At 40.0% G+C, this 14,361-nt stretch overlaps 1 protein-coding gene across 5 annotated transcripts in view; it reads right to left on the bottom strand.

Annotated features, from left to right (window-relative positions):
• KDM2A (lysine demethylase 2A) overlaps nt 1–14,361 on the bottom strand; it is a 106,794-nt gene that overhangs the window by 38,362 nt on the left and 54,071 nt on the right. For 3 of the 5 annotated variants that reach the window (XM_007109546.4, XM_024133109.3, XM_007109549.4), the window contains 4 exons: nt 7,361–7,499; nt 6,514–6,592; nt 6,068–6,114; nt 667–845 (listed from right to left, as the gene is read on the bottom strand). In XM_007109546.4, coding sequence (XP_007109608.1) covers nt 667–845; nt 6,068–6,114; nt 6,514–6,592; nt 7,361–7,499 — 444 coding nt within the window. Of the gene's footprint in view, nt 1–666; nt 846–6,067; nt 6,115–6,513; nt 6,593–7,360; nt 7,500–12,135; nt 12,160–14,007; nt 14,152–14,361 lie in introns of those variants that run through there. The other 2 variants (XM_007109547.4, XM_055078723.1) reach the window with 2 other exon arrangements.

Genomic DNA, 14,361 nt, shown 5'->3' with positions numbered 1-14,361 from the left:
AAAAAATGTACATTTTTTCCATTAGTACATTCCAAATTCTACCGTTCCAGGTGGAATACTTGACTCAAGTGAGTTCTGAGACAGGAATAAAAGTGGTCGAAAAATGACTAGGTATATTTTAAAAGTGAAACCAATCCCACTTAGGGAAATGAGAGTGTTTTCAGCATCCTGTAGACAGCCACTTTCATAAGAGATGGGTTAAATCAGTATCTACCTCAGGAAAGTTAAGCATCAAAAACTAACTTCCCCTCAGGATGGGTTGTCAATTTATTGCTACTAGTCATCCAACAGAATCTACTCGAGAAACCATCTCATACAATCACCTGGCTCTAAATCAGTTTTCTCCCAAGCATCTCTGCAAGTATAAACCTATAGGATAGAAATTTATTAGGCAAACTTCCTATTCACAGTTCTTATCAGAATGAATTTAAGACTTTTCTCCATTACAAGCAAAGGCCAATGTTCTTAAATTATCAGAACGGCCTCTCCCTATCAAAAACTAAGTGATGTTGGAAAATGATGAACCTTCTAAAAATACAAGTTATTCTTATCAAATTGTCTTGTTTATCCTTATCCTGGTATGTTTAAGAAGTTATAAATTCTCCCAGTGTATAATCAACCCTCTTGGTGACAAAGACAATGTGGAGAAAATGATTATAGACTAACCGTGGAGGGCCGCTGCACCATGTTCTCCAGCCTGGTGTGGCTAAACTCTAGGCTGATGACATTATAGAGTTTTTCTCGCTCCTCCTCTGGGGTCTCATAGTAGCGTGTCCACTGAGCCATGGTCATTTCAATGCCTTTCTGTGTGTTCACATCCATGACATCCACCATCCGACGACTCCCTGCCATGAAAGATGCATTGATCATCTCTACTGAGCCACTAACATCCTTAAATATATTAAGAATATAAGACACAAGTGAAAGTAAACTATCCTTTCTTCTTTACAGTATTCACTAATAGGCTATAGCTGTCACTTTCAAGGTAATCAACAGAAAATCAAATCATAAAGAATGACAAAGACAATGGTTAATATTAAAAACAACAATCACTCCCTATGGCATGTTTACTATATGGTCAGGCATTGAATATATATATATATTTTTTTTTGCGGTACGTGGGCCTCTCACTGTTGTGGCCTCTCCCGTTGCGGAGCACAGGCTCCGGACGTGCAGGCTCAGCGGCCATGGCTCACGGGCCCAGTCGCTCCGTGGCATGTGGGATCTTCCCAGACCGGGGCACGAACCCGTGTCCCCTGCATCGGCAGGCGGATTCTTAACCACTGCGCCACCAGGGAAGCCCTGGCATTGAATCTTACATTCAACATCTCACTCAATCCTAACAATTTTAAATACTAAGTACCATTCATAGATGAGAAATTTCATTCATTCCATAAATATTTACTGAATGATAAAGACATCTTAATGGATACAAAGATGTACATCAGATTCTCAACCAACTATAACAACCACAACAAAAAGCAGAATGTCACAGAGGCAGCATAAAATAGCAGGGGGGAGAAAACAATAGCCTCAGAGCTAGAGACCCAAGTTTAAACCTCAGCTCTAATATTACTTAGGCAAGTTACTTAACTTCTCTGAACCTTAATATCTTCTTCTGTAACGGGAATAATATCACCTTGTGGGCCATTTTGAGGATTTAGTCAATGAGGTAAAATGTCTGACACAAAATAGGTGCTCAGTGAAACAGCAGTAAAAATAAAAGAAAAATTTAAAAAAAATTTTTTTTAAACTAGACTGACCAGAGAAGGATTTTAGAAAAAGGGGCGGGGGGGGCTTCCCTGGTGGTCCAGTGGTTAAGAATCCGCCTTCCACTGTAGGGGAACAGGTTCGATCCCTGGTCAGAGAAGTAAGATCCCACATGCCGCAGGGCAACTAAGCCCGCGCGCTGCAACTACTGAGCCTGCGCACTCTAGAGCCCACGTGCCACAACTAGAGAGAAGCCCGCGCTCCGTAATGAAGAGCCTGCGTGCTGCAACGAAGATCCCGCATGCCGCAACTAAGACCCGATGCAGCCAAATAAATAAATTTAAAAAAAGAAAAAAAGGAAGGGGAAGAAGAAACATTTGAGTTGAGCCTGGAGGAATAAACAGAATTTCAACAAGATTCAACAGAGAGAATTCCAAGTAGAGGCAACAGCATAAGAGAAGATATGGAGAGGCAGTACACCTAAAAAGTTAAGAAAATGGTGGTCAAGGAGGGGAGAGAGAGAATAAAAAGTTGCCACTGAAATATTAAGAATACTGTTCAGGGCTTCCCTGGTGGTGCAGTGGTTAAGAATCCGCCTGCCAATGCAGGGGACACGGGTTCGAGCCCCGGTCCAGGAAGATCCCACATGCCGTGGAGCAACTAAGCCCGTGTGCCACAACTACTGAAGCCCAAGCACCTAGAACCCATGCTCCGCAAGGAGAGAAGCCATCACAATGAGAAGCCTGTGCACCGTAACCAAGAGTAGCCCCCGCTCGCCACAACTAGAGAAAGCCTGCGCGCAGCAAAGAAGACCCAACGCAGACAAAAATAAATAATAAAATAAATTTTTTTTTTTAAAAAGAATACTGTTCAATTTGTAAGAAACTAACAAACACCTACTATATATACCTGGCTTGGTGGATATACCAAACAGTGTTAGGACCTGGTCCCCTGCCTCAAGGAGTTTAGAGTCTAGTTAGAGATAAGACATAATAGGCAAGAGGACAAGAATATGGCCATAATGAAGCAGATATGGCAGAATACACATAAAAAGATAACTGATAATGTAAGACAACGGACTGAACCTACTTTTCATCATTTGGAAGAAAAGGCAAACACTAAATCAAAACTGCCTTGAAATACCACTTCACACCCACTAGGATGGCCACAATTTAAATTTTAAAAAAAAGGGAAAATAACAAGGGCTGGCAGGGGTGCAGAGAAATCAGACTGTACCGGCAGGAATGTACAATGGTGCAGGTGCTATGGGAACACTTTGGTAGCTCCTCCATAAATTATGCAGAGAATGACCACATGATCCAGCAATTCTACTCCTAGGTATATATCCAAAAGAATCAAATGCAAGTGTTCAAACAAAAACTTACACATGAATGTTCTTAGCTGCCCGAAATCACAACAGCAAAAGGTGGAAATAACCCAAATGTCCATCAACAGATGAATCAATTAACAAAGTGTGGTGGGACTGCCCTGGCGGCGCAGTAGTTAAAGACTCTGTGCTCCCAATGCAGGGGGCCCGGGTTTGATCCCTGGTCAGGGAACTAGATCCCACATGCATGCCACAACTAAGGAGCCTGCATGCTGCAGCTAAGACCTGGCACAACCAAATAAATAAATGAAAAACTAAGGAATTAAAAACAAAACCAAAAACAAAGTGTGGTATACTCATACAATGAATGGATTATTCAACCATAAAAAGGAATGAAGTACTGTTATATGCTACAACATAGATAAACCTCAAAAACATTATGCTAAGTGAAAGAAGCCATACACAAATACACACATATTTTATCATTCCATTTACATGAAATATCCAAAATAAGCAAATCTACAGAGACAAGAAAGTAGATTAGTGGTTGCCAGGGCCTGAGGGAAGGAGAGAACAGGGAATGACTACTTAATGGGTATGGAGTTTCTGTTAGCGGTGATGAAAAAGTTCTGGATGTAGGTATTAGTGATGGTTGCACACTGTGAATATACTTAATGCCACTGAGTTGGATACTTTAGAATTATTACAATGATAAATTTTAGGGTATCTGTATTTTACCATAATTTAAAAAAAAATTAAAAAGTGAATGCTTTCCTTTAGGAATGTAGATAAGGCAAACACAGTTCCACTCTGCCAATGCTACCAGAGCACTCAGATAAAATAATGACAGTCATAGTAATAGCTAACTTTTACTGAGCACATACTATGTGCCAGACACTGTTCTTCACATTTAAGTAACTTGCCCAAGGTTACACAGGTAGTAATTAGTGGAGCTGGGATTTGAAACCAGCCAGTTTTGTTTGAGTCCACACTTTAAAATCAATATATCCCATTATATAAAGTTTACACAATAGAACATGTGTACTATCTTTTGGGGACATGAACTGACACTGGAGATGTAACATGCTACTTTAGGTAGAAAAGAAGAATGGATCAGCCAAAGTACATTTAGTATAAATGGATTACTGTAATCACCAATATGTTGTTCACTGCATTTTAACAATCATCATTTGAAATTTCTGATAAGTCTGTCAGTTTAAATATAATCACTGCTTTATTTTAAATCACAACAAAGATATCTGTGACCATCCACAGGTCTATTTGGAAAATATAAGGTTAGGAAGGGCTCTAAAGACCACTATTAGCAGAAAACATACTGAGGACATGAGAAAGTGGTAAGTGAGAAGGAATGCAAAAGAAGGCTAGTGAGTGAATCAGTCCTTATATCTGTATAGCTCAGAAATTTGGATACTGTAAGTCTATGACAGGATCTAGAAGTCTATATTTTTAACAAATATCACAGATGATTCTGATGCAGGTCATCTGTGGACCACAAACCCCTAAGAATGCCTGACCAATAGCGAAAAGCTGTGGTGGTCCATTAACTTGTGGATCCAAGGAATTACTTCCTGGAGGTCCATTAGGAAAGAAAAGTCAAGCGATGGACCGATAAGTACTCAAGTACTAGGTTTTCCGAGGCCCCCTGAGAACCCTGCCTTGTGAAGAGTAGGAAAGCATTTTAATTACTAAACAGATTTACTGAGTACCTACTATACTCCAGAGACTGTGCTAAGTAATAGGAAATACACAGTGACAGGCAGATAGCTGGAATCTAACACAGAAACAGGCAGGGGAGTGAAAAATACAGGGAATTAGAGAAACTTCCTCTACCTAGGACATTTATCCCTTGGATAAACGGAAGTTATCCAGCTGTCTAAAAAGAGCCCTCAAGTGGCCAAGAGGCAGTACTGCAATACGTAATTTCAAAGGGAGAGACTGCACTGGAGCTTCAGCATAGAGGACAAAACATAATAGAAGTTGTAGTGTTAGGCGGAAAGCATCTGAAAACTTCTTTTGTTTCATGTCCTGTCAGAAACATTTCTAAAATATTTTAATCCACTTTACTGCCTTATCATGTACAGGAGAATAACTCTCTGAATTCCTAAGGATCCTGACACGTCACAGAGCCGCACTGAACACCAATGATCTGCAGAAAATTGACCAAACCCTTACTGACCCCAGGAAGTTTTCGTTTTTAATTAGACTGTTCTAATTTGCTTTTTCCCTCTAAACTTTCAATATAATGAAATACAAATCTGGGACTTCCCTGGTGGTCCGGTGGTTAAGAATCTGCCTTCCAATGCAGGGGATGAGGGTTCGATCCCTGGTCGGGGAACTAGGATCCCACATGCCATGGGGCAACTAAGCCTGCGCACTGCAACTACAGAGCCCACGTGCCACAGCTAGAGAAGCCCGCACACTGCAGCGAAGACCCAGTGCAACCAAAAAAAAAAAAAAGAAGAAAAGAAATACAATTCTGATTAAGACTCAAGTTAACCAATAAATGATGAAGAGAAATTTTAATGAATCTACTTCTCAGCTTGCAAAGTTTCAAACCTTAGCCAAGTTACCAAATGTAGCATTGGTGAAAATTTCCTGGAAATTTCTCCATGGCTTTTAGGGAAAGGAAGAGAATCATAAATGAAGTTTCATTCTTGGCTCAGAGATATAAAATTTCACTTTTGAAATTTTGCCCTGGAAGGTAGGCTCTTCATGGAGAGAAGGATGCACAGTGATAAAAATAGTAGGTAGGAAAGAAGCAGATGTTCAGATGTTGTATGTCTAATGAATAGTAATAAATGAAGCAACTTCTGTAACTGCCTTTGAGAAAATCCTCAGTTGCTAAACAGTAGTTTCTAATCAAGAAACTATTTCAAGTAGTATATACTTCAATCAAATATATAGTTCAATGTTCCTAAGCCTTAAATCTCAGTAAGGGATTTAAGACTCAGTTGTAAATCTTAGATCTTTGCCACAAAGACACTCAAAGGCCTCAAGTTTAATACTTACCCACACACATTTTGACATCATTCACAGTGAAGTCTGGATCTGGCATCCTATGAAACAAACACTAGTAAGTATAATGGGAAGCACAACTACTCTAGTCAGGTGAGTTTTTTCTTAAAGAACTAAGAACTCCCCAGTCAAAACATATCAATCTTCATATTGAGGATTAAAATATATTTTAAATATAAATGTATATATATGCACATATATACATAGGAAAAAAAATATATGAGAGAAGGTTAATAGGGATTATCTCATGGTGGTAGATTTTAGGAGATTTAAATTTATTTTCTTTACAGCTCATCTGTATTTTCTCACTTACCTGTAACAACACACTTTTAGATATTTTCAATGATCTATGCTTTGGATTATCAATACTGCATTGTCTATAGCCCTGGGTGTAACGTGGCCATTTTGCAACCACATCCAAACAAACAGCAAACACTTACTTTATTCCAAGTCCATCGGAGTTCTTGAAAATCAGAGGGTCTCTTAAGCCACCCCGCTGGATATACTCTACATTAAAATCTGTCACCACAGGAAAACAATTGTTAGAAGGGCAAAAGGTTTAGCTGGAAAAAGACAAAAGGACCATAAAAAGGATCCTAAGTAATAAGGTAGAGATGGTATTTGCTATTTCTGTGTATACAGTTTTGCTGTTAGATAATACATGCTTGTTATTAAGAAGCATCTCTTAAGGTATAGGGAGAGCACACTGAGAAGCAGGGCTCAAGGGGTTTGCTAAATCTATACTTCCATAACAATTCAGAATTTAACCAACAGGGGATGGTACTATTGAGTCATCTCATAAATCCTAAGCAGAAATCATCACCCTGTCACTTAATAGCCTAAATATGTAACTCTGTCCACTACAATACATACCATGACATCCTTGTCAGTTTGCCAAGGAACAAAGCTGCATGATACACATGGAGCTCAGTTTTGGTGGGGCAGGTACATGCATAAAAGGATTTTTCTTATACTATTCTTAATTAAACCCAAACCAAGGGATGGGAGGAGAAGAAGAAGGAAGAGGCCTTTAGAGAAAAATTCCAACATTCTTGCCCTAATAAATGCTTGCTTTTTCCAATATAGCAGAGAATGACTCACAGGGTGGGAGGGCTGGGGCGGGGGTGTGTGCATGAGTGGCATTGAGTAGTAAGAGAAAATACAGATAAATAGCATCACAGCATCAATAGGCAGTATTTTGGCTGCAGAGATGCTGAGCCCACAGCTCCTAGAGTCTACAATTTCCTACATCAAGGGGCTGCAGGTCTGAACCCAAATGATACTGACCTTTTCCTTCCATAAAAGTAACAAAATTTGCATTATATTTGTTGGTGTGCAGTTTCTCTTCCAAGTCAAAAGTTCTTTTTCCTTCAATTTCATCATCTGAAATGCCATCATCTTCATAGCGTCGTCGCATGGTACCACGCTGGGGAGAGAGGGACATAAGGATGAAATCATGTACTATTTCATGCCTTTCAGTTGCTATGTTAAGCATCAATTTTCCTTGCCTTATAGATCTTTTTCTCAGCTAAAGATCAGCTAATATTCTCAGAATGTACAAAATTTTAAATGAGTCACTAGGTTTCCTACTTGTAAATTTTACCACTGCTAACTCTTTGAGACTAGAGATATGAATTTACAACGAAAATATGACCCAAATCGGGTCTACTAAACATTTTATTTGTCTATCATTGCTTAAACTGTCTTCACAGACATTACAGGACAGGATACAAAATGTAATTTTTTCATGGGGAAGGCCCTTTCTAGATTAGCTTTCTAAAACAACCTTCAAGAATAGACTAAAACATTTGAATTATTAATGAAACAGAAACTCTTTTACAGCAGATAAAGAAAGTTAATCTAAACAATAGTATTCCAAACAGCAGACCATCAATACTTAGCATTAAGGATAATGTCTTGCCAAAGAAAGATATACAAATAGCCAAAAAGCACATGAAAAATGCTCGGGATCATTAGTCATTAGGGGAAATACAAATTAACACCACAACGATACACCACTTCACACCCACTAGGATGGCTATTATCAAAAAGGTAGACGATAACAAGTGTTGGAGGGCATGTGGAGAAACTGGAACCCTTATACAGTGCTGATGGGAATGTTAACTGTTGCAGCCATTTTGGAAAACAGTTTGGCAGTTCCTCAAAAAGTTAAACACAGAGTAAGTTATCATATGACCCAGCAATTTTAATCTTAGGTATATATCCAAAAGAATTAAAAACGCACGTCCCTACAAAAACTTGTACACAGATGTTCATAGCAGAACATTATTTATAACAGCCAAAAGGCAGCAACAACCCAAATGTCAATCAACTGATGAATGGATTAACAAAATGTGGTATATTTACACAATGGAATAGTATCTGGCCATAAAAAAGAATGAAGTACTGATATGTGCTACAATATGGAAGAATCTTAAAAACATGCTAAGTGAAAGATGCCAAACACAAAAGACCATAATCGCATTTTTATTTTTTTTACTGTATGAATGGCCTTTATTGTTTGCAACAGGAAGTGGAAGAGAGAGGATACGACAGATCCGGCTCCTGGGGCAGCTCCAGACTCGGTCACAGCCCTCAAAAAGTCGTAATTTTATTTACATGAAATGTCCAGAAGAGGCAAATCCACAGAGATAGAAAGTAGATTAATGGTTGCAATGGGCTGGGGAGAGGGAGAGATAGAAAGTAACTGTTAACAGTATGGGTTTCTTTTGGGAGCAATTAAAAATGTTCTAGAATTAGATAGTGGTGATGTTTGCCCAACTCTGAATATACTAAAAACCACTGAGTTGTACACTTTAAACAGGTGAATGTTATGGTGAATAATCTTGTAAGCTTTTTTTTTTTTTAAGAAAACATGTTGCTTATGCTGCAAATTTACCTTTTGGTATATTTTACTTTAGCCAGTGTTAAAATTTGCTCAAGTTTCTTGAATACATACACATAGGACAATTCACGTGGGAGGCAATGAATGGTAAAGTAGCCCTACTCCAGTATGTGCTAAGAACAACCAAACCTAGAATTTAAGGTTAGATATTGATGATCTAGAATTGATTACATGGCACCTGAATTTATATAAACACATAAGAAAATGAGACACTGTAGAAAGGTCTCTTAGGGAATGGGATCAGGGAAAAGGCAGAAATAAGTCATAAGAATAAAAACTACAGGATATAAAATTGACTGTTACACACCAGAGGAGAGCAAGATTCAATTTACCAGTTTTAGGTAGAAACACTGATAGATACCTGATATCTTTTCCATATTTGGCAAAAAACTTTATAACACTCTTGGGCTTCCCTGGTGGCACAGTGCTTAAGAATCAGCCTGCCAATGCAGGGGACACGGTTCAAGCCCTGGTCCGGGAAGATCCTACATGCCGCGGAGTAACTAAGCCCGTGTGCCACAACTACCGAGCCTGCGCTTTAGAGCCGGCGTGCCACAACTACTGAAGCCTGCACACCTAGAGCCCATGCTCTGCAACAAGAGAAGCCACTGCAATGAGAAGCCTGCGCACTGCAACGAAGAGTAGCCCCCGCTCAGGGCAACTAGAGAAAGCCCACGTGCAGCAATGAAGACCCAACACAGCCAAAAAGAATAAATAAATAAAATATTTTTTAAAAAACACAAAAAACTTTATAACACTCTTACCTAGCACTTTGTTGCCATAAATCACAGCTCAAAGGCCCAAAGACCTAATTTTAGTAGACCTCTCACTCTAAAAATGCCATCACTGCTCAAAATATTTTTAGTTACCTTTATATTTGAAAGGAGGGGTAGTATTTTCACTGACAATTTCTTAAATGGGTTTGTTTTTTAGAAGACACCACTCAGTTCTCTTCCTCACCTTATTTCATATATGTGTCTTTGAAGAGAACGCCAAAAGATGAGTTCCAAGTATGTCAAAAAGCAGGAACAATACCATTGGAATAAATGTAGTTTCCCACAATAATCACTTTTAGAAAGCATTCATTTGTGCCCAGAAATAAACCCAGGCATATATGATCAATTAATTTATGACAAAGGAGGCAAGAATATACAACAGGGAAAGGATAGTCTCTTCAACAAATGGTGTTGGGAAAACTGGAAAGCTACATGCAAAAGAATGAAACTGGAGCACTATCTTACACCATATATAAAAATTAACTCAAAATGGGTTAAAGACTTAAATGTAAGACCTGAAACCATAAAACTCCTAGAAGAAAACATAGGCAAGGGCTTCCCTGGTGGCGCAGTGGTTGAGAGTCCGCCTGCCGATGCAGGGGACACGGGTTTGTGCCCAGGTCCGGGAAGATCCCACATGCCGCGGAGTGGCTATGCCCGTAAGCCATGGCCGCTGAGCCTGTGCGTCCGAAGCCTGTGCTCCGCAACGGGAGAGGCCACAACAGTGAGAGGGCCGCCCACCGCAAAAAAAAAAACAACAAAAAACATAGGCAATAAGCTCCTTGACATTGGTCTTAGCAAATTTTTTTTGGATCTGACTCCAAAGTCAAGGGAAAACAAAACAAAAAAATAAACAAATGAGGCTACATCAAACTAAAAAGCTTCTGCACAGCAAAGGAAACTACCACCCAAATAAGAAGGAAACCTACTGAATGGGAGAAGCTATTTGCAGATAATTTATCTGATAAGGGGTTAACATCCAACATATATAAAGAACTCATACAACTCAATAACAAACAAACAAACTGATTAAAAAATGGGCAGAGGATGTGAATAAACATTTTTCCAAAAAAGACACACCGGTGGCAAGAGGCACATGAAAAGATGCTCAATAACACTAATCATCAGGGAAATGCAAACCAAAACCACAGTAAGGTATCATCTTACACCTGTCAGAATGGCTATTATCAAAAAGATAACAGGGACTTCCCTGGCCGTCCAGTGGTTAAGACTCCATGCTTCCACTGCAGGAGGTGTGGGTTTGATCCCTGGTTGAGGAACTAAGATCCCTCATGCCACACAACATGGCAAAAAAAAAAAAAAAAAAAATTGGGACTTCCCTGGTGGTGCAGCAGTTAAGAATCCGCCTGCCAATGTAGGGGACACAGGTTTGAGCCCTGGTCCGGGAAGATCCCACACGTCGCGGAGCAACTAAGCCCGTGCGCCACAACTACTGAGCCCGTGTACCACAACTACTGAAGCCTGCGTGCCTAGAGCCCATGCTCCACAACAAGAGAAGCCAGTGCAATGAGAAGCCCGCGCACCGCAACGAAAAGTAGCCCCCAAAAGCCCACGTGCAGCAATGAAGACCCAATGCAGCAATCAATCAATCAATCAAGCTACCATATCATCTAGCAATTCTACTACTGGGTATCTAACCGAAGAAAACGAAAATATTTGAAAAAATTTGAAAAGATATATGCGGGACTTCCCTGGTGGTCCAGTGGGTAAGACTCCGTGTTCGCAATGTAGGGGGCCCGGGTTCGATCCCTGGTCAGGGAACTAGATCCTGCATGCATGCCACAACTAAGAGTTCGCATGCCGCAACTAAGAAGCCCGCATATGCAACTAAGAGTCTGCATGACACAACTAAGAAGTCCACATGCTGCAACTAAATTTCCCACGTGCCGCAAGGAAGACCTGGTGCAGCCAAAAATAAATAATAAACAAATATTTTTTAAAAAGAAAAGATATATGCATCCTTATGCTCCCTGCAGCATTATTTATAATAGCCAAGATATGGAAGCAATCTAAGTGTCGATTTGATTGATGGATGAATGAATAAAGATGTGGTCGGGCTTCCCTGGTGGCGCAGTGGTTGGGAGTCCGCCTGCCGATGCGGGGGACACGGGTTCGTGCCCCGGTCCGGGAAGATCCCACATGCCGCGGAGCGGCTGGGCCCGTGAGCCATGGCCGCTGAGCTTTCGCGTCCGGAGCCTGTGCTCCGCAACGGGAAAGGCTACAACAGTGAGAGGCCCGCGTACCGCAAAAAAAAAAAAAAAAAAAAAAAGGTGTGGTATATGTGTACACACACACACACACACACACACACACACACACGATGGAATACTACTCAGCCATAAAAAGGAATGAAATCTTGCCATCTGCAGCAACGTGAGGGTTGAGAGTATGACGCTAAGTGAAATAAATCAGGCGGAGAAAGACATACACTGCATGTATGTGGAATCTAAAAAACAAAACAAACAAAACAAAATCCAGAGTCATAAACAGAATAGACTGGTGGTTGCCAGAGGGGTGGACGTGGTGTGAAACAGGTGAATGGGATTATGAAGTACAAACTTCCAGCTATAAAATAAACAAGTCATGGGGATGTAATGTACAGCATGGGGGAATATAGTCAATAATACTGTATTAGCTTTGTAAGGTGACAGATGGTAAGGAACCATTGTGGTAACCATTTTGCAATGTATACAAATGTTGAATGTTGTACACCTGAAACTAATATAATATTATATGTCAATTATACCTCAATTTAAAAGAGAAAAGAAAGCATTCTTTTGCATAAATTCTAATATGCACATCAAAAAAATCCCAGTCATATTTTCAAACTTTAACATTTCCTAGGTCAACTATTACTGACTCTTTTTCAGTCAAGACATCATCATCTTGATTATCCCAACATTTCTAACATGGTAGCCAGAAGTTCTCTGTCTCTTCTTTCTTTTTACATGCTTTTATTTTTCCTATATTCAAGAAGAATGATTCTTCCATTTGTACTTTCAATATGGAAAGTGTAAGGATATAAGGAAAACTCCTGCCGCAGCCAAGCTATGCCCATTTCTTAAGGACTACAGAAAAATTAAATTCTTGTTTTCTTTTGATTGTTGCATGGGAGGTCAGCAGTAATGTGAAATTATTTGTGTTGGTTTTAACACTGTCAAGGATAAGGGTTTCCCCCCCTCCATTCTCCTATCTATATGTAAACCCTGGTGAAAGTAAACATCTACGGCAAATCTCTAAGTACTTAAAAAACATATTCAATCCTCAAAATAACCCTGGAAATAAGTAGTCAATGACACAATCTGCTACAGATGAAACTCAAAAGGCAATGCCACTTTAACACTAAGGAAAGCAGCCACCAATCTCCTCCAGCCTACCAACATTACCAAATAATTCTAAACGGTTTAACTAGCATGCTGTGCTTTTTTTAATTCTAGGTGCTTTTTGGCAACCTAAAGGATGTTTCTGGCCTCCCATAGACACCAGCCCTTGCTGAACCCAGTGTCACAGTAAATAGCAGGCACAAACTGAACTATGAAATCTATGCCAACCACATTTTCACTCAAAAGCAATTTGTACTTTCCAGGGTTAATAGTGAGTTTTACTCCTGAATAACCAATTATCATTTATTCTATTTAGATTACCAAACTATACAGCAAACTCATGTTTTCCAGAATTCAAATAATAAAAAGAATTTTAGGGGCTTCCCTGGTGGCGCAGTGGATAAGAATCCGCCTGCCAATGCAGGGGACACGGGTTCGAGTCCTGGTCCGGGAGGATCCCACATGCCACAGAGCAACTAAGCCCGTGTGCCACAACTACTTAGCCTGCACTCTAGAGCCCGTGAGCTACAACTACCGAGCCCGCGTGCTGCAACTACTGAAGCCCGTGCACCTAGAGCCCGTGCTCCGCAACAAGAGAAGCCACCACAATGAGAGGCCCGCACACTGCAACGAAGAGTAGCCCCTGCTCGCCGCAACTAGAGAAACACTGTGCACAGCAACAAAAACCCAACACAGCCGAAAAAAAGAAAAAAATTTAAAAACTGCCTTAAAAAAATATTTACCACTCCTGGTCAGGTGGTAATTAACTATATTAAATGGTAAAAACAGCCACATAAATGGAATATTTAGATTAACTCAAGTACTGACAGATAAGATGAAGGGCTACAGATACCATATCATACCATATCATACCATACCATACCATACCATAACCATACCATACCATACCATACTATACTATACTCTCCTAGATGGTTAGCTGTAGAAAAGACAATGGTGGGAATTCCTTGGCGGTCCAGTGGTTAGGACTCCACGCTTTCACTTCTGAGGGTTCGGGTTCAATCCCTGGTCGAGGAACTAAGATCCCACAAGCTGCAGCGTGGCCAAAAAAAAAAAAAAGACAATGGTGCAAGAGTAGATGCAAACAGGTATCCACTAGTACACAGAAACATCTGGCATTCTCTTTTCTAAACATGTGTAAATGGAAAGCAACCTTTAAAACTATAAAAATTTTAAAAATTAAAAAAAAATTTTAAATGGTGCTGGGACAACTGGATATCCACATGTAAAAGAATGAAGCTG

This window comes from Physeter macrocephalus, chromosome 16 (genome assembly GCF_002837175.3).
Source record: "Physeter macrocephalus isolate SW-GA chromosome 16, ASM283717v5, whole genome shotgun sequence".
Taxonomy (NCBI): Eukaryota; Metazoa; Chordata; class Mammalia; order Artiodactyla; family Physeteridae; genus Physeter; species Physeter macrocephalus.
This window is presented reverse-complemented; position numbering and strand designations above follow the sequence as displayed.